A 19,945-nucleotide genomic window follows, 5' to 3' on the forward strand; every position below is an offset into this window, starting at 1 on the left:
GAAACCCCTTGCCTCTTCGCTTTTTATAGGATAGACGGGCAGGTAGGCAGGCAGGCAGGCAGGCAGGCAGGCAGGCAGATACACTTCCTTGCATGCATGCATACATACATACATACTACATACATACTACATACATACTACATACATACTACATGTGTAGATACAAGCCGGACAGCCGTAAGCCTGTTACTATGCATTCCAGTCAATCAAATCACCAATTTCAATCTGTCTGTCAGTCGGTCAGTCAGTCAGTCAGTCAGTCGGTCGGTCAGTCAGTTGATCAGTCGGTCGGTCTGATGTCTGTCTGATGTTTGATGTTTAATGTTTGATGTTTGATGTTTGATGTTTAATATTCGTTCCCACACAGATCCAATACACATACACCAGACAGACCAGCCGCAAGCCTACCTACCTTACCTACCTTACCTACCTTACCTTACCTACCTTACCTACCTTACCTTACCTACTTACTAGTTGAAAGAAGAAGAAGAAGAAGAAGAAGAAGAAGAAGCATCCGCAAAGCCCACCTCACGCCAACCAATTGCATAACCCTCATAACATACTCTACTCTACTCTACTCATTGTTGATGTTGACTGGTAAGTTGGAAATCAGGCCAATGGCCCGAACCACACACAACACATGCCACATACCACATACCACATGCCACACACCACACAGCAAACAGGCAAACAGGCAAACAGCAAACAGCAAACAAACAAAGCAAGCAAGCAAGCAGTAAGCTGCAAACTGCAGACCCACGGTACTTACCTACCCACTTACTATACCCACTCACTTACTTTGTTTCCGTACATAGAGGCTAAAAATAGCCCGATCAGCATCAAGATCCGATGTGGTGTAACGGCTAACATCGCCGTCTTTCACACGGCAGCTCGGGGTTCGATTCCCCGCATCGGAGAGCTGAGATTCATTCATTTCTTTTTTCTTTATTCTTCTTTTTTTTTCTTCTTTCTTTCTGCTGTTTGAGACTTACCACTCACTCACGCTCTTTAATGATTGCTTGCTGTGTTTTTAGCTAGCTAGGTATTATTAGACAGGCAAGACAGAAGACAGCTTGGTGGGTTGGTTGACTGATCAATAATCGATCAATGAATTGAATAAAGCTAGAAGAGAAGGTGAATAGATCCGTGATAGTAATCAAATTATTCAAATAAAATAAAAATAACTATAATAAATAAACACATAACAAGATGCAAAGTTCGTGATATTCACATGATCGGGTAGAGACAAGGAGAGAGGGATAGATATGATAGATGAGATAGATAAGATAGATGTACGAGAAATGGGAGGGATATGGATATAAAGAGTCTTAAAAAGGGTGTGGGAAGGAGAAAGGGAGGTCATCAATAAGACGGCGCAGCGTCATTGAGCAGCAATAGATGAAGAGGAAGAGAGAGAGCATGTGTGATAGAATAACCCAGCTATCGGGATAAAGGTCATCGGGATGACATATTATAGTGATTGTGAGAGTCGTGTCATCAGGATGATGTGTTATAGTGGTTGTGAGAGTTGTGAGATTATTAATAGTGGTTCTACACCTCTCCGACACCTATAAAATGCCGATCTCTCTGTAAGAAGCTACTGATCCTTCAAGGATCAGTCTATCTCATGAATATAGACTATCTTTGTTATTATCAAACAAATACACAGTGTTTTATAATTAATTTCTTATCTAGTCGACAGGCTTTCTACCCTAATAAGTAGATCCTATCATATTCTGATCCTTCTCTTTTCAACTATCTAAGAAAGATATTATTTATTAAAGATAGTGAAGAAATAGAAGCACTCAGTGATCAAATTAATCCAGAATCCTTGCCGAATACTATTCCCACCATTAAAGAGATTCAACAGCTAGAAAATCATATTTATTAATTAAAACAAGCTATCAACTTACAGCAAAGAATAGCTTATCTTCAAAGAAATAGCTCCCCGAGCGAAACCTCCTCAAAACACTATTAATCCTCCCCCGAATCGAAAAAGAATAAGAAAGAGATCAAGTTTAAAGATATCTCTTGCTTTGCCCTGAACTTCAATCTCTAAAAATATTAAAAATAAATTATTAATTTAAAATATATATTCAGAGACACATTCAAGAAATATTTATCAAAGAAATACAAGATCCTCGCTGTTATCAGCTATATAAACTCAGTATATAGACAGAGATAGTATTGTTTTATAAATAATAAAAATCCAGAAGAGAGATAATTTCTCGAGAAATTATAATCTTAATTCAAAGATTAGATTCTTATACTGATTCAGAATACTGTTACTCTTTAATCAGATATTATAACTTAACTTAAATAGATTTATTAGTAATACAGCCAGAATCCGCAAGAGTTCTATACTTATCTTAATATCTTAAAGCAATACTTTTTTTATTAAGTAAAAAAAAAAAAGTCTTATCTTACTTTACTAAGCTATTATCAGATTTAAATTATTATATTCAAGAGTATATTTCCCACCTACCAGAGAAGCAGGATAAAATAGTGATTATTACTACTCACTATTATAAACTATAAGAAAATAGAGAAAAACACAAGCAAAACAATAATCAATTCAGTGGTTATAAGTCACACAAGCGCTTCCAAGAAACTACTAGTAAAATTATTAAGAAAGATATCCCGAATTATAGAAAAAATCTTATCAGAAAGAATAGCAATTAATTATAATACTTTATATATAAAAGTACTCAACATCTTGCAAATTAATATTCTATTAAAAATAAAAGAGTCTAATCCGCTAGAATCTACTAATTCTTATCAGATTCAGAGAAAAAAATAAAGAAGTTAGAATAAACCCTATAATTTCGACTTCTTCATCTATAATAGAGACTATATATTGTTTTCATATTCCTATCCGCATTTAAAACAGCCTCGAAACCTTTGCGGACCTGAATAGCTGCACCGAAGTAGATATTATTAATTATCAGTTTATTAAAGTCTATAATCTCCAACATGCTCTAATTACTGCGCCAAAGATTGAAGCCATTAATCAAATCACTATTTTTATCTATAATATATAGAAAGTCCCTATTACCGCTATCAATTCGCGAGGAGGCATCTGTATTTTCGAACAATATTATATAAAGATTAATCAGGACCCCTGACTAAAAGACAGTCCTATACTACTTTTAATAACTATACTTTATAATCTATATATTATCTTATCAGCATGGAACCGCCAGTAATAATTTAGTATACTGTCTATTTTATTACTTTCTGTTACTTAATTTACTAAAGCAACTCGAAACTCAGCAAGAGTATATATTATTATTAAGCTCCCCAAAGATATCTGGCTACCAGAAGAAGAATTTTGTGATTTATTATTAAATCCTGAGATAATTCCTGTTGAATTTAAGTAGTTCTAAGATATATTCTCTATAAATTCCTCTCAACAGCTATCTTCTCATGGCCCTGCGGACTATATTATTAATATTAAATCTAATAAAATATTCTTTTACAGTCCAATATATCTCTTATCTGAAGCCAAACTCAAGATTTTACAAGAATATATCAAAGAGAACCTAAAACTAGATTAAATTTAATCTTCAAAGAGCCCTGCTGAAGCCTCTATTCTCTTTATATCTAAAAAAGATAATAGCTTATATCTTTGTGTAGACTACAGAGATCTTAATAAGATTTCTATTAAAAATCACTATTTCTTATCTCTTATTTCAAAGATTCTTAACAGGGTTTCGGGAAGTACCTACTTTTCAAAGATTAATATCAAGAATATATATTATTAAATCCATATTAAGAAAGACAATAAATAAAAGACAGTATTTCGCATCCGATACAGCCACTTCAAATATACAGTCATATTATTTAGATTGACTAACACTCCAGCAACTTTCCAAAACTATATATATACTACACTTCGAGGACTTCTTAATAACTTTTATATAGCATATCTGAATAATATTCTTATTTTTTTATTAGATAAGAAATCTTATACAAAGTATATTTATTAAGTTTTGAAGAGGCTTCGAGAAGCTCAGCTTTATATAAAATTATTAAAATATTTATTCTATTAATTCTAAGTTGAATTTCTAAAATATATCATCGACTCTGACAGAGTATTTATAAATTCTTGACAGATAAATAATATTATTTTATAGCCAATTTCCAAAAATTATTATAATATCTAGATCTTTCTTAGATTCTGTAACTTTTATTAATAATTTATTTAAGACTACTTTTATATTATCTTGTTTCTTACTTCTTTGCTTTATAAAATAATCAACGGGCGGAAATCAGGAAAGATCTATCTAATTTTAATTAAATAGACTGCTTTCCGCCGTCTTATTACTGCCTTTTAATAAATATCTTTACTAATATATTTTGATTCTACGAAACCCCGCTGTTTAGAAACTGATATATCAAAAAAAAAGATAAATAGTATTCTATCCTAATCTGATATTAAGAATATATTCTATTTAGTTATATTCTGATTCTATAAGTTCTCTGATATCAAGCTAAATTATAATACTTTAGATTAAGAGTTATTCACTATTATTTACTCTTTTAAATAATAGTAATAATATTTAGAAGATACTTCTTAAATAATCAAGATTCTATCAGACTATTCGAACTTGCAATTTTTTATATATTAAACCCGGATTAATAGAAGATAAGCTTGATGACTTATAAATCTAATTCCCTATAATTTTATTATTAAATATAGAACAGGGAAATTAAATCTAGCAGATAGATTCTTCAGAATATCTTCTGAATCTTAAGTAAAATCTGCTTCTCAAGAGAAACTGTTAACCCCAATTTAAGTGCGATTTATAAGTATATCATTTCTGATAATAAGAGATCTTGTCAAAGAAAAAACCCAGTTTAAATCTTAAAATATACAGGATTATTCTGGATTTAATATCTGTATTATATTAAGCTTAAAGAATTCTAATAATTAAGCTAGTATAAAGACAGCTGACTGGGCTGCTTGAAAGAACTTATCTTAAGAGAGATTTATTCCTCAATCTACAGTATTACAAGTATATACCGCGAAAGTTTTGTACTTGGATATATATAATTCTGAACTTCAAGAAATAATCTTATATTTACAGAATAATAATCCAGAGACACAATAGTAAAAAACTGCTGTTTAACAAAAACAATTAGGCCAAAAGTATTGAACTATTAAAATAACTGGTTATATCTATTTCAAAGATTAATATTATATTCCCTCTTCTGAGACACTATATCAGATATTTATTAAGCTATATTATAATAATCTATTAATAGAATATTTTAAAAAGATCCAAATAGAAGCACTGCTACGCAGAAAGTTTTACTAAAATAAATTATAATATAATATAGCCAAATATATCCGAACTTATCTAATATATTAAGAAATCACTGCTTCAAAATATTAATTATATAATAGTCTTAAATTATTACTAATTCTATTATATCCCTTTGCTGAATTAGCAATAGATTTTATTATAGGGCTGCTCTCTATTATCTAATATAGAAAGACTGTTAATACTATTCTAGTTATTATTAATTAATTTTTAAAATATTATCTTTTCTTTATTATTCTGTTTATAATAACTGCTTCAGACCTTGTCAAACTGTTTTATAAATAGATTAAATTAATCTTCGGACCCCCAAATAGAATCATATCTAATTAAGAATTAATCTTTATTAGTAAATTCTGATCAAATTTAGTCTATAATAGCTATATAATCTTAAAGCTTTCAACTGTATTCCATCCTTAAATTAATAACCAAATAGAACAGATAAATCAAACACTCGAACACTATTTTTAATACTACTCCAGCCAGTATAATATTAACTAATCATCAATTCTTTTAAGTACTCAATTCGCCTGCAATAATACAGATAATATAATCACAGACTAATCACCTCACAATATTCTTTATAGCTTTTCGCCGGACTTTTATATTAAAATTAAAACTAATTCTCAGCAGCGAGAAGTCCCAGCAGTATAGAATAAAATTAAGAAATTTAGAAAAACAAAAGAATAGCTATAAAAGATATAATAAATAGCTACAGAAAAGCAAAAAAAATACTATAATAAATATAGAAAGCTATTCTATTTTAAAGAAAGAAATCTAGTTAAGCTATCAACTCAGAACTTATAACTCAAAAAATCAAGAAAGCTGGCTTCGAAGTTTATAGAACTTTTTCAGATTTTTAAATATATTAAATCTCAGATATATCAGTTATATTTATCTAAGAAATATAAACAAATTCATAATATATTTTATATCTTCTTGTTAGAACCGTGAAACACTAAAAAAGATTATAAAGAACCGCTCTTGATACCTGAGCTAGACAATAAAGATAAATAAGAAGTTAAAAAAGTTAAAGACTATTAATACTATAATAGTCAGGATTACTATTTAATTAAGTAGAAAAAATAATTAAGCAAGTACAATTAATAGATTTCTAGTAAAAATATAAAGAATATATCCGAAGCTATAAAATAATACTGAAAATATTATAAAAAGCGCTATATATTAAAAAGACAGAAGATAATTACTAGTAAATTACTTTATATTCTTAAGAAATAAGCTATAAGAATATCAATCTCTTAATATTCCTTATCAACTATATTATCGCGGACTAAATATATTAATAAATACAAAATCATTCTGCTATAAGACAGCAGAGAACGCTTAAATATATCCAGTTATATTTATTACTTATTCACAAGACAAATAACAACAATAACCAGGCCTTCTTATTATAATTCAGAAATATTTATAAAAAAAGTAGACTTCAGAAGAAGAATACAGAGATCTATAATTAATCTAATAATATTATTCTTATTATTCAAAGTCGATTTATTATTATTAATATCCGGGTATTAGATATATATTATAACTCTTATTAAATTAAGAAAATTCCGCAGAGCAGAAATCCAGCTTATATATCCCAGATCACCGGGCAGTAAATATAACAGTATTTTTATTTTATAGATATAATAATTCTCTAGTAAGGCGCGGAGGCCAGGATAAGAAATTAATTATATTAAAAGAGTATAACAGATCTTAATAAACTTAATATACTCAGTAATAAATTTCTAACAGAATATTAACAATAGAATTATAAAGATCTTATCTTTTAATTATAACAAGAACTTACACGCTTGGCGGTTTTAATACTCTTTAATAAAAATTCACAAGTATAAGTATCCTCCACACTGTTAAATATCTTCACAAGAATATAAATCTCTTCGCGGACAGTCTGCTTAATATTATTATTCCAATATTCTTTCTTCAGAATCAGAGTGGCCTATTTAATAATCTTTATAAAATCGCGAGTATTTTCTAGCAGATCAGTTGCAGACTCAAGAGATATTAGTAAATTATATATATATAATACAGAGTATACAAAACTCACAAAATCATAAGTTTTCTTTCCCGCGGAACAAAAATAACACAGAACAGATATCTTTATATTTAATAGATAACTGATATTATACAGAGTGCTCTTCTTAGAATCAAAATTATTATTCATATATCTTAGATAGTGCATGCAGAAGTTATAGTGGGCTTTAATAGAAATATCCTGCTTGGGATACGCTGTTTTCTTTATCATCGCGAAGTAATCAAGAACAAGACCAATATTTAATAAAGAAGAGAATAACAGCGATACAGTATAGATAAAAATAATAAAAATCACGCGAAACAACAAAGAAATATAAAGGGAACAATTACAAATTACTAAAAAAATAATAATTATAAAGTAAAAGAGAAGAAGAAAGAGAAGTAATATAAGAGATTCTTTTATTTATACTTCTTCGCAGGGAATCCACCCATGCAAATATAACTAAACACTTATAAAGCTATACAGAAACGGCACATGACCCTGTTTATACTGTATATCCCGCGAGTTCCTCATCTTTCGCTATCAGATCCTTACTATTCTAAATCAGGAATATATAAGACTATTCTCAACACCCGAGCCAGGTGACTCGTCCCAGCGAAGAAGAGCGCTATTTATGATAGAATAATCCAGCTATCGGGATAAAGATTATCGGGATGATATATTATAGTAATTATGAGAGTCGTGTTATCAGGATAATGTGTTATAATGGTTGTAAGAGTCGTGAGATTATTAATAGTGATTCTACACCTCTCCGGTATCTATAAGATATCAATTTCTCTGTAAGAAGCTACTGATCCTTCAAGGATCAGTCTATCTCGTGGATATAGGCTATCTTTGTTATTATCAAACGAATACACGGTGTTTCATGATTGATTCCTTACCTAGTCGACAGGCTTTCTACCCTGACAAGTAGATCCTATCACAGCATGGTAGGATGGTAGGATGGTAGGATGGTAAGATGTAGCCATTCTCAGATAAAAACCCCGAGGGAATGAACAAGGAAAGACAGTCGAAGTAATCGTAAGAAAACCGAGGAGCAAAACGCAGTAGGAGGTATCATATGGGGGAAAGAGAAATCCCGGAAAACACAGCCCAAATCTCAGTAGTAAGTAGTATCCAAGTATGTGTAGGTAAGTTGTAGTTTCCATCTCTAGCAGGGTGGTGAACTTGTGGCAACAACTCGCTAACCAATAAATAAAAAGGTGGGAGGGGATATCGCTCTGTAAATCAATGTGCTGTGTTGGTGGGTGGGTGGGAAAACATCTGCAAAGAAAGAAAAAAAAATTCGGTGGTCCCTTTATTTACTTTTTTCCTCTTCTTCTTCTTCTTCTTATTTTCTCCGTCTTTTTCTTTGGCTCGTAAATTTCAACGCATGGCGTTTTGTTGTTTAGTCGATCATCATGCGAGAGGGAATGTCGTTCGAAACATTCGACGTCAATTCCGTCGTCTTCTTGTCCTTGTCCTGGCTCTTGGGCTTATACACGTGCTGTTTCAGTCCCTTGTGGAAGTTGTGCATGCAGATGCCGGCGTTGATGATGGTGAGGACGATCAGGAGGAGCGTGATGACGGCGAAGAACGTCAATGACCGCCGGGCGGGCAGGTATTCTTTGTATGTCGCGGGCTGGTACATGCGGACCAGCTTGAATAAGAAGTAGGCCATTGCTGCGAAATAGAGGAGCTGCCAAATCAATCAGTACTGCGACTTGGGATTGCGGGGGTGTTGTCTCGACATACGATGGTGACGATCATTCCAATCGAGCTCTCCCGCTTGACGAAGACGGCGGCACATATCAAGATCAAAATCGTAACCGGGATGGCGGCCGTTGTGAGGGCGAATTCGATATCGGTTTTGTTTGTGACGATGACGAGGAACTGGACTGTGAAACCCAGGAAGAAGAAGAAATCGAACTTGAGAAGAGCGATGTAAATCTGGCGAGGGGTTAGTCTCCATTGCCACCCCTGCATGGATTGCCCACATACCTGGTACGTGAGATACCGGCGCTTCATGCGCAAATCTGCGCTGATATGCTTGTAGATCGACCACGCGAATTCATCGTAGAGCTTCCAGGCGATGATCATCATCAGCAACGAGCCCATGGCGACGACACACGGAATGATGATCAAGAAAGGCTCCGTTTCTCCCCACACATCGCTCGAGATGGCGCTTTCGTTCACCAGGAGCATCACAGCCTCTCGGATCTGCTGGACCTGCACTGCCCCATATATCAGAAGCCCGATATTACACACACACAGCCCGATAACCTGAATCGTATTCTTGAGGCGTAGAGCGTCATACACGAGCACCAACTCATAGATGAAACCGAAACTGTAGAGCGCGAGAAAGGTGGGGACTGTCTTGGAAGCGGTCGAGGCGTTGGCTTTGGGGAACAATTGGATCTGGAAGTTGGAAAAGACATAACTACGCAAGCGACGTCAGTACGAGATCCCACCCTCATTGAATACGGCAATCGTTCAGGTCGCACTTACCACTCCAACGCAAGCGTGATGATGGTCTGGATCAGTGTCACAATACAGAAGGACCACGTCCACAGGGAGTTTGGCCGATACATCCTGGATCGCTTCGGAGGATCCGATGTGACGTTCAGATACCCTTCGCGTGCACGAAAACCGCGCCTGAAAGACGGATCGAAGGAGGAACCCCCAAGCAGGGAGGCTCGCGAATTGTGGGAATAAATTTTGACGAAATGCTCCGTCACGGAGCTGGTGTCCGTCGGAGGTTCGGGGTCGGGATACAATATGACGGCTCAACCACCCCGGGGCGGCGAAGAGACTGCAGGCCGGGGATGGAAGCTCTGGAAAGGTGAGGCGGAGTTCTGACTAGTCGGCGCGGGCTGGTGGAGGTGGCCTGTTTTTTGAGGCTGTCGGGGGTTTCAGGAGGTCGGGAACATTCGACGAGACGACAACTCAACAACCGACGGATAAGCCACACCGCGCCACAGTGGAATCGCCGAAGACAATAAGCGGAGGGGGGGTAGGGAATCCGCGAGAGTGGTCAAAAAGGACAGGGGGTGGAAGACGAAGGACGAGGATCCCTGGCAGACGGTGTTGGTTGCCCAGGCTGCCCAGGTCGCTAGAGGTGCTAAACCGCGAGAGAAATAATGTTGTGAGTTTTTGGGCGGGGAGGCTCAGTCCGGTGATCGATGGTTCGGAAATGGAGTTCGCTGGCTGGCGTAAGGCTGAGTGAGCACCTGCAGGATCACGCGTGCATTCCCTCGGGGGAGGACGAGGAGGGAGTGGGAAAAACGAGTGTGGGAAACATGAGAATGGAATGCGATAAATGAAGGCTGGGGGGGGGAGGAGGGGAGGAGGAGGAGGGGAGGAGGGGAGAGAGGAAAAGAATGATGGAGTAAGAATGGAAGTGGAAATGGAAGTGGAAGAAGTGGAAGTGAAAGGCAAAACGCAAGGCCGCTGTCAATCCAAGTAGGTAGGCAGTATTACTTACTCAGTGACGAACACCGGTCGCGGGAAGAGGCGTCCTCGGTGGCATCCAGGGTTCAGCCGAAAAAAAGTTCCAGACAACTGCAGTGACTGCAGCGCATGGGAAAAGCGGAAACCACCGTGATGATCGCAAAGATGGATGGAGACCTTACATGGGAGCCAAGTCAGCATGAGCATGAGCATGAGCATGAGCATGCGCATTATTAGCCTCAAGCCGTCGGTCCGCGACGGTTAACGGCGAACTACTAGTTAGATACTATCCGAGTAAGCAGAGTGTACAGTGTATCTACGCAGTAAGCGTTGGGGTTGGCCCAGCCAGCCTGGCTGCTCCGTCCCGGAATCCAATTTCTTCTAAATTTATGATGATTGTCACTTGCTGCCGGCTCATCCTCCGTACACGGGATTATAATAAGAACGGCCAAGACAGTTTAATCTAAAGCCGGGGATTGCGCTGTTGGTCGGTTTGATCTGGACCTGCCCTAAGTATAGACCCTAAGTATAGACGGCGGATTCTACATGCGCTGGGTGACGGTCGGGTCAGCGAGTCTTCTTCTTCTTCTTCTTCTTCTTCTTCTTCTTCCCCACGATGACTTTCTATTGTCATCATTGTTTGTTATTGTTGTTTTTATCTGGTGGTGATTGTTATTCCGGCTCCCAGACGGGCTCCCGTGCCTGGGCTAACCGAACAGAGGAAGCAGCTAGGCTAGACTCCTCGATGGTCTCCTGAATCGTCGCGTCGCAGTGGGTCGGACCCATGGCCGGCTGCCTGTTGCGAACTCTGAAACCCATTATTTTTGCCCGGGGGGAGGGGGTTGACGGCGGCCGGTATGCTGGCTGACCACACCAGATCCGTGGTTCCCGTGGCTATCTAATAGATAGATAGATATGCGGTGGTGCATTCCACAGTCCACAGTCCACAATCCACACACTCCCTTTCTCGTTCCTTCAATTCAGAGTTCAGACTAGACTTGCAGTTCGGCGTTCGAGGCACCGCTAGACAGTCACCCTGCCTCAGGCAGTCACAGGCAGCCACATCCCTCCCCAGTTACGGATCCATCTTCCCATTTATCTAACCTTATTATTATCGGGGCTGATGTCGAATCACTGGAAAGGCTAGGCGCAATGGCCCAGCAGTCTAGTCGACGGGCCTGTACCCAAATGGCGGCATAATAATACTCCGTCCTACCAATTGATCTGGACGAGACGACCCTACGCCGCTACGGTATCACCATCGATGCAAGCCAGCCTCGATGCAATGCTGAGACTGAGAGACATTCTACTACATACCTACACCATGAGCCACAGGGTCGGTGGCCATCGAACGTTCTAAGACGGCAGGGTGTGTGGCTGGCTCTCTTAGTTCGCTTTTCCCTTGCTGCGTGCTCCATGTGGCAGGTGGCCGTAGCAGAGACACTCCCCTTAGAGCCTTAGCTAGCTCCCTTTTGAAACGGCGGCCATGACAAACTCTTCCGGCGGCACAGCTGCTGCTAGTGCTATGGCGACGAGACCCCAGCCTGGGCTGGAAACACTGGATGTGTTTTATCCCCTCCCTTGAACGGACTCAGGGTCTAATCTATCGGATTGGTTGTCATTCAACGAATACTGAATCATACCCATGGATGGATTTCCGACCGTTGGCTGCCTTCCACCGATCACCAGATAGCGATCCATGGATACACAGGAGTGGTACCGACCGTATTATTTCTGCCGATCGCGAGACTGAGCGGTGGAAGGGGTAGTGCGGTGAGGATGGATGGATGGACATGGATGCATGCCACAGCCGCGTGAATTCAAACTCCACAGCGGTTTAGGGGAAAGACGTACCTAGGGCTCGTTGCCTTGCCCCATTCGGCGGTGGAGTGCCGAAGCTTCACTTTCGGGGGCGGAAGTCGGCGCTGAGCGGCATTGGGTGGAGTCGTGGAGTCTGATACATATAAATGTTGATGACTTGGGCGCCAAGCAGCTCCAGACATCTATCCAATTTCTTTGAAGTTTGGTACTGGGTAGATAGGTACTACATCAAGGAGTGCTTGCGAGGAGTGGAGTGGTACGGATTACGGAGACTAGACTACACCGTAGATACACCGAGGAGCACTTGGCACCGGTTGAGATAGAGTGCCGCAGGGGGCTATCCGAAAGGTGCGACTCACCGGCTTCACTTTCGGACTTTGTAGGAGCCAAGGCCGGGAGACATTTATCTAGTCAAGAATTGGATGATGTATATTCTGCAAGGATTTCTTCTGTTGTGCTCCGTACACTGATGTGCTTGCCTGGTAAAGGGCACGAACCCGATAGATATCCAGTGAAGAGAGATGGGGAACAAGATATCATCATGAGGCAAACGGACAGAACTGAAGCTTTATATATAATGAAGTTATCGCACAATCCCAATAAAAAAACACCGCCACGGCTCTCTCGGCCATCGATATTAATCAAAGCAGAGAGAAGAGAAGACTCGACAAAAACAAAAAAAGATATTTCAGCTCTCCGATGCGGGGAATCGAACCCCGAGCTGCCGTGTGAAAGACGGCGATGTTAGCCGTTACACCACATCGGACTTGTTTGTGAAAGAGGCTTCCAATTAGCGCCACATGAGCTGCCACACCGGATGGCTCACCTGACGGGAGCTACCGCCAGCCGGAAACCGCGAGCGTGGCCTCTTTCTAGCGCTCGCGACCTCACCTCCCGGACTCCTGCCAGCATCTCCCTCTTCCACTCCCCAGCCGACTTCCCTCCCTGTGCATCGGCCAATTGATTTTCTCCTTCTTGTCACCAATATATTTAATACATCTCGACATTCTTTGCCTCCTTTCCTCCTCGAGTCTTCTTTCTCAAAATGGTGAGTGTCCTTGTCCTGTCGAGTCTCAACGGCAACTTCCATCGTTCCTGGACAGGATGGTCGATCACTTCCGCCCATCCATCTCTTCCTCGATCAATTAAGACATCCATCTAACCTCGCTGTCATCTGCAGGCTTCTCCCCGTGCTGCCTCCCCCTTGACCTCCGGTGCTGAGTCCGGCCCCGACTCCAAGTCCACCGGTGCTGGTTCCGGCGCCTCTGCTGTCTCGTCCGTCAACCGCCCCTCCTCTCCCACTCCTCCCGGTGGTCCCCGGGCTGCTTTGCGTCGCCGCGCGGCCGCTGATCACAAGGAGTCCCTCCGCAATGCCAGACCCAGCTCGACCCGTGCTGCCGGTGCGGGCGGTTCCTCCGGCACGATGCTGAAGCTGTACACTGACGAGAGCCCCGGTTTGCGGGTGGACCCCGTTGTTGTCCTGGTCCTCAGTCTGGGCTTCATCTTCTCCGTTGTCGGTCTCCACGGTAAGCTCCCTTGCTCGCTCCAGAACAGGACGAACGACATCTAACAAAGGCCCACAGTCATCGCCAAGATCACCCGCAAGTTCTCCTCGTAAGCCCGCTGAAACGCGACTTATGCTCTCGCCAAATGGCCGTCTCCTGGTCTCCTGATATGTGATGAACGCGACTTCTCGGATGTGATGTATGCGTTGGGTCCCGTGCGGGGCGGGCTAGGATTCGGGCGCCGACGAGGCCAGCGACTCAATTGTCCCATCTTTTGCCTTCGAAATCATATACCCCTGGTGTCCCTTGCCTCTCTACTTTCTTCTGTGCGCCGACAATGGGGATTAGCCGAGCACAGATCGATCTGGTGCTCTGGAGAACTGGTCCCAATCTATCTGCCGAATAGGTTGGGACGATCGTTGCTTGATTATGCCGTGCACGTGTGCCGTCAACAATATATTATGGAGAGCTCGTCTGAGGAATGGAGGAATGCGTTTGTAATATAGTACTTGCAATGACACGAGATTCAAACAACCTGCCCTCTCAGAAACTCAACTCGAGAACACCGATAAAGTACCAAACCCACCCACCGTCCACCCCAACGCAACACCCATTCTATACACTCATTCCCCCATCTCCTTCATGACCTCCCTCCTCACCTCCCCCGCCCTCCTCACCAACCCGTCATAATCCTCCACCACCGGCCCAGGCAACGAACTCAGATAGCCCGGATAAACCTCCCAAAACCTCTCCCTCTCCCCATCCCCATCCCCACCCTCACCCTCATCAACATCAACATCCCCCGCACCCCCATGAACGGGAATAATCTTCACATGCGCATAATCAATCTCAAACCCCTCAAACACCATCCCACACCTCTCGACGCCAAACGCCCTCCTCAACACCCCGACCACCTCATACGCCGCGCCCATCAACATGGTAAACGCCCCCTCATCCAACCCCCCCAGGATATCACTTGACAGATGCGCCCGCGGCACCAGCACCGTGAACCCCACCGTGTTCGGGAACGGAGTCAGGAACGCTACGTGGTCAGCGTCTTCCCATATCCGCCAGTGTTGGGTCTCGCCGCGGATGATCCGAGAGAAGAGGTTGGTGGATGTGGGGGTGTGGGAGGTGTAATCTGGTTGCTGCGTGGGAAGGGAGGTGGTGGTGGCAGTGGTGATTGTCTGGGCTATTTGGTCGAGTTGGGAGGTGGACATGAGCGGCGCGTCTTTGGAGGTTAGGTAGCCTGGGTATGTGGCTCCGTGGAAGACGGTCGAGGGGTTGGTGATCGGGTGCCATGTGGGGGAGAGGCCGTGGAGAGGCAGGATGGAGAGGGTGGTGAGGCCTGTGGTTATGAGGGCGATGCGTTGGACGGAGTAGATTCTCTGGAGGTGCTGGGAGATGTGCCGGATGGTGAGGAGGGTGGTGATGAAGGTGGGTTTGGGGAGGGTGAAGAGGGGGTCTTGGTGTTGGTGTTGGTGAGGGTTGCGAGGGCGTGGCCTGAGGTTGTGGGGTGGGTGGAGAGGGTTATGCTTAGGTTGAGGGCGGGGGAGTGGTATATTTCTGTTGGAGATGGGGTGTGGATGTTGGTGGACATTGTTGTTGTGCTGCTTGAGTGGTGGGGTGGGGTGGTGTTGCAGTGGTTTGGGTGTTATGGTTATGTGCTGGAGATGTTAACTAGATGGATGCTGGTGGTGTTAGTGCTGATATATAGCTGGAGGATTGTGAGTATGACTCAAGGTGCAAGCGAAGCTAAGTAGTTAGCTTGTTGACTAGTTTAATACTAGGTTGAGATAGACATGTATACTGTACAAAACTTGAATCTATGAAGGTATACCCAGTATCCCGGGGGTGGCCACATATATGATGGTACAAATATTGTATTGCTTACCTGTCTAGAAGACACACAGCAAGCAGTCCTGGCTGGATGATACTCGGCGGGGCACCTATCCCTACAAGGTATCTAGATACTTTGAAACTATTACTCCAGTTCGAGTAGATATGTGCAAGATCAGAGAAGCAATCGTTGGGACATCAGCCAGACTAGAAAGGCATACGCACGCAGCCGGGTATAAAGAAAAACCACTGGATGCAGTGTACCCGGGAGATAGTGCCAACACAATCATTTAGTGCGGTGTATGGAGTAAAAGACTGCTAGCTAGCAGAGGATATGTTCCTGCATAAATAACAGGAAGTACACATCTGACAGTCATGATCCACCCAGTGTTTGGCATAGTACACAGGTAGCACTCTGTGCCTGAGATGCAAAGCATACAATCAAGGCCAGCCAATCAAGGTTGAACCAGGATGGATGGATGGAATATTCCCCAGCTTCCACGAGGCCAACTCCAACTCCGCGGTGGGGAAGGGACCAAAGCATTAGTGGCAGGATCGAGTAAGGCAATTGCAATTCTTGCGAGAGCGTTATCACCGCGGGCCTCTCTGCGGGCCTCCCCCGAACCAGTCGGAGCTCTTGGCATTACTGCGTTATCTCTGAGGCCGCCGGCCGCTTAGTTATCTATCTGGGCGACGGCCACCGGGAGGGAGAGCAGGGAGCCACTGAGGGCCACTGAGGGCCACTCCTTATCACCTCCCGCCCTCCACTGCCCACAACCACCAATGGCCGTCGCGCGCTGACCTCCGCTGATAAGGCCGGTTCTCGGCTCGCCAATAACGCGTCCGAGCGCGGGACATTTGATAGTATCCCAGATCCAACCTGCAATGTTGTGGATGCACTGGATGGGGTCCTCCAGGCTCAATGCGTATCCTTCGGCAATCACAAAAAAGGTTAACGAGCTGGATTATCTAGCTCGCCTCCGTCGGACCAATTGGTGCCAGTCCCGTCTCGCATCTGATGCTACCAAATTACGAAACAACTGTCATGGCTGCTCTTATCAATCGGTCGGTTTCCTTTGCCATGCTTCAATGCTTGGATCCAATGATATGCAGAGGGTAGTCATCCGGGCTGGATGGTACTTCCGCTGATCACAGGGATGTCTGCGAGGTCGGAGGTTTCCAAAGGGCCTGGCTGCCTATATGTTCTTGCCTTTGCCGCCTGCCTCATCGCCTTGTCTCTTCCAGCCATTATACCTCCATAGCAAAGCTTCGTTCTGTACGTTGCCAACATGCCCTCATCCTCGGACACGGTCTCCTTCACCGCACCCCTCTCACAAGGGTTTGGCTATGGCATAATCATTGGCCTGGGCTTTGCCTTTGCCCTGCTGATGATCTTCATCACCTGGGCCCTGAAACGGTATGCACCCCTTGAATCTGGGTTTGCATCGTACACTGGATCCTTCGTCTTGTAAATTCATGTGGCAGCTAACTCGTCGTCACGCTATAGATACCAACATGAGGTTCAGACGTCGGAGATGTTCTCAACAGCAGGAAGATCCGTCAAGTCGGGCTTGGTCGCCGCTGCAGTCGTCAGTAGTTGGACATGGGCAGCAACTCTCCTTCAATCAACAACCGTGGCCTACGAATACGGCATCTCCGGTCCATTCTTCTATGCGTCAGGTACTATTTTGGAAAAGGACATCTGGGCTTAGTTCAATGGCTGACAATGAATACAGGCGCCACGGTTCAGATCATCCTGTTCGCGACGCTGGCCATCGAGCTCAAACGCCGGGCTCCAAACGCACATACCTTCCTGGAAGCCGTCCGCGCCCGATACGGAACCACCGTGCATGTCGTCTTCATCGTCTTCTGCTTGATGACCAATATCCTCGTGACGGCCATGTTGCTCACGGGTGGCTCGGCCGTCTTGACATCTCTGACCGGAGTGAACACAGTTGCAGCCTGTTACCTCCTGCCGATTGGTGTCGTGCTCTACACCCTGTTCGGTGGTATCAAGGCCACGTTTCTCACGGACTACATGCACACGGTGGTGATTATCGTCGTAATCTTCATCTTCTCCTTCTCGGCCTATGCGACTAGCGACAAGCTGGGTTCTCCTGGGGCCGTGTATGAAGCGCTGGTGGCAGCGGGGAAATCCCACCCGATCGAGGGCAATGCCGAGGGAAGCTATCTCACCATGCGGTCGAAGGAGGGTGGAATCTTCTGGATCATCAACCTGGTTGGCAACTTTGGGTTCGTGGACGTCGCAACATCTATCCCTAGCAACGCTTGCTAACTCAGAATAGTACCGTGTTCCTCGACAATGGGTACTACAACAAGGCCATCGCCGCAAGCCCGGTGCACGCTTTCCCCGGATATGTCATTGGTGGTCTTTGCTGGTTTGCGATCCCCTGGCTGTGCGCCAGCACCATGGGCATGACCGCTCTAGCGCTCGAGGGCTCTCAGCGCCTGAGCTCGGAGGACGTCACAGCTGGCCTCGTGCTGCCATTCGCTGCCGTGAAGCTCCTCGGCCACAGCGGCGCCGTGTGCACAACGATCATGATCTTCATGGCCGTCACCTCCGCCTTCTCCGCCCAGCTGATCGCCGTCTCCTCCATCTTTACCTACGACATCTACCAGGCCTACATCGACCCATCCGCCAAGGGAAAGCGGCTCGTCTGGGTCTCCCACATGACCTGTATCTTCTGGGCGGTTGCGATGGCCAGCTTCGCGACGGGTCTCTACTACGCCGGCATCGGCATGGGCTATCTATATCTGCTGATGGGGGTGATCATCTCCTCCGCGGTCTTCCCCGGCGCAATGACCCTGATCTGGAAGCACCAGAACTGGATCGCAGCGGCCGTCTCGCCCCCTCTCGGTCTGGCCGTATCTCTCATCGCCTGGCTCGTAACGACAAAGACACAGTACGGTGTCTTCAACGTCACCACCACCGGCTCAAAGTAAGCCCTCCCTCCTACCCCTTTACCAACCAAATACCCATCGCTAACACCACCAAAAAAAAAAAGCTACCCAATGCTCGCCGGCAACGTCGCCGCGCTCCTCAGCCCCATCGTCATCTCTCCAGCCCTAACCTTCATCTTCGGCTCCCAAAACTACGACTACGAAACCATGCGGGCCATCCGTCGTGTCGACGACTCCGACGCCTCCGCCTCCACCGACCCAGAGCTCATCCCCAGCGAACTCAACCCGACCACCCAGTCGCCCGCCCAGGAAGACGACGAAACCCGCAAGCTCAACCGCGCCGCCCTGTACTCGCGCACCCTCACCATCGCCATGGTCTTCTGCTTCCTCATCCTTTGGCCCATCCCCATGTACGGCAGCTCGTACGTCTTCAGCAAGAAGTTCTTCACGGGCTGGGTGGTTGTGGGTTTGCTTTGGCTGTTTTGTACGACGTTTGGCGTGGTGATTTTCCCGCTGTATGAGGGACGGGAGAGTATTGTGCGGACGGTGAGATTGATGGGGTTGGATTTGGTGGGGAGAGGGGGCAGAAGGAAGGCCATTGTGGGGATGGGGGAGGTGAATCAGAATGGTGAGAGTGAGAATGTCTCGGGGGTGCAGACGCCGGTGGTGGAGAAGGAGGTGTTGGCTAAATAGAAGAAGAGTGGCTGCTTTGGTCAATAGGGACTGTGATGGTGTCAGTTTCTTCGTTCGGGCTCTTTATGGTGGTGGGATGATATACTGTTTATGTCGGGTTGTGCTGGGTTTGTGACTGGTTGGCTGGCTGGCTGGCTGGCTGGTTGGTTTGTTGGTTTTGGATATACCCCATTCGTTACTGTATATAGTATTTGTTTAGTTGTTTTTGGCAAGATAGTAATCCTGCAACAAAATGCATTCCATTCATTCCATTCCATCCCATCCCATCCCATCCCATCCGAGTAAATAAGTCCAACTCAAATCACGTTCATTCACCCCATCAACCCCAGGTAAAACACAAGCAAAGCACAGGC

The 19,945-nt window shown here is 43.8% G+C and overlaps 4 protein-coding genes and 2 non-coding genes across 6 annotated transcripts; 3 read left to right on the forward strand and 3 right to left on the reverse strand.

Moving 5' to 3' along the window:
- The first annotated feature begins 845 nt into the window (after positions 1 to 845).
- BO70DRAFT_t161 lies at positions 846 to 917 on the forward strand. Its single transcript has one exon. It is a non-coding gene; the product is annotated as a tRNA-Glu (tRNA).
- Positions 918 to 8,650: 7,733 nt separating this feature from the next.
- Positions 8,651 to 10,218, reverse strand: BO70DRAFT_30547 (uncharacterized protein). Its single transcript, XM_025540013.1, has 4 exons — positions 9,871 to 10,218; positions 9,364 to 9,802; positions 9,118 to 9,312; positions 8,651 to 9,061 (listed from the first exon to the last, which is right to left on the reverse strand). The coding sequence occupies exons 1-4, from the start codon at positions 9,951 to 9,953 to the stop codon at positions 8,771 to 8,773; spliced, it is 1,008 nt and encodes a 335-aa protein (XP_025399565.1). The 5' UTR covers positions 9,954 to 10,218; the 3' UTR covers positions 8,651 to 8,770.
- A 3,109-nt stretch (positions 10,219 to 13,327) lies between these two features.
- Positions 13,328 to 13,399, reverse strand: BO70DRAFT_t162. The gene has a single exon. It is a non-coding gene; the product is annotated as a tRNA-Glu (tRNA).
- Positions 13,400 to 13,526: 127 nt separating this feature from the next.
- On the forward strand, positions 13,527 to 14,669 carry BO70DRAFT_361767 (SEC61-beta family protein). The gene is made up of 3 exons (XM_025543119.1): positions 13,527 to 13,681; positions 13,814 to 14,159; positions 14,217 to 14,669. The coding sequence occupies exons 1-3, from the start codon at positions 13,679 to 13,681 to the stop codon at positions 14,249 to 14,251; spliced, it is 384 nt and encodes a 127-aa protein (XP_025399566.1). The 5' UTR covers positions 13,527 to 13,678; the 3' UTR covers positions 14,252 to 14,669.
- A 92-nt stretch (positions 14,670 to 14,761) lies between these two features.
- BO70DRAFT_379418 (HIT family protein) lies at positions 14,762 to 16,267 on the reverse strand (the record flags this gene model as incomplete). Its single annotated transcript, XM_025545346.1, has 3 exons — positions 14,762 to 15,805; positions 16,033 to 16,036; positions 16,203 to 16,267. The coding sequence occupies 3 exons, from the start codon at positions 16,265 to 16,267 to the stop codon at positions 14,762 to 14,764; spliced, it is 1,113 nt and encodes a 370-aa protein (XP_025399567.1).
- Positions 16,268 to 17,310: 1,043 nt separating this feature from the next.
- Positions 17,311 to 19,802, forward strand: BO70DRAFT_361768 (sodium:solute symporter family protein). Its single transcript, XM_025543120.1, has 4 exons — positions 17,311 to 17,657; positions 17,714 to 18,230; positions 18,284 to 18,937; positions 19,004 to 19,802. Exons 1-4 carry the CDS (start codon positions 17,513 to 17,515, stop codon positions 19,590 to 19,592), a joined length of 1,905 nt encoding a protein of 634 aa, XP_025399568.1. The 5' UTR covers positions 17,311 to 17,512; the 3' UTR covers positions 19,593 to 19,802.
- The last annotated feature ends 143 nt before the right edge of the window (positions 19,803 to 19,945 follow it).

The sequence above is a fragment of the Aspergillus heteromorphus genome (assembly GCF_003184545.1).
Source record: "Aspergillus heteromorphus CBS 117.55 chromosome Unknown BO70scaffold_11, whole genome shotgun sequence".
In the NCBI taxonomy this organism is placed as follows: Eukaryota; Fungi; Ascomycota; class Eurotiomycetes; order Eurotiales; family Aspergillaceae; genus Aspergillus; species Aspergillus heteromorphus.

Coding starts and splice junctions, on each gene's coding strand:
- BO70DRAFT_30547 (XM_025540013.1), bottom strand. CDS start 9,953: ATGTATCGGCCAAACTCCCTGTGGACGTGGTCCTTCTGTATTGTGACA. Junction 9,803..9,870: donor ATCACGCTTGCGTTGGAGTG/GTAAGTGCGACC, acceptor TCGCTTGCGTAG/TTATGTCTTTTCCAACTTCC. Junction 9,313..9,363: donor GCCGGTATCTCACGTACCAG/GTATGTGGGCAA, acceptor ACCCCTCGCCAG/ATTTACATCGCTCTTCTCAA.
- BO70DRAFT_361767 (XM_025543119.1), top strand. Junction 14,160..14,216: donor CTCCGTTGTCGGTCTCCACG/GTAAGCTCCCTT, acceptor AAAGGCCCACAG/TCATCGCCAAGATCACCCGC.
- BO70DRAFT_361768 (XM_025543120.1), top strand. CDS start 17,513: ATGTTCTCAACAGCAGGAAGATCCGTCAAGTCGGGCTTGGTCGCCGCT. Junction 17,658..17,713: donor TCCATTCTTCTATGCGTCAG/GTACTATTTTGG, acceptor CAATGAATACAG/GCGCCACGGTTCAGATCATC. Junction 18,938..19,003: donor GTCACCACCACCGGCTCAAA/GTAAGCCCTCCC, acceptor AAAAAAAAAAAG/CTACCCAATGCTCGCCGGCA.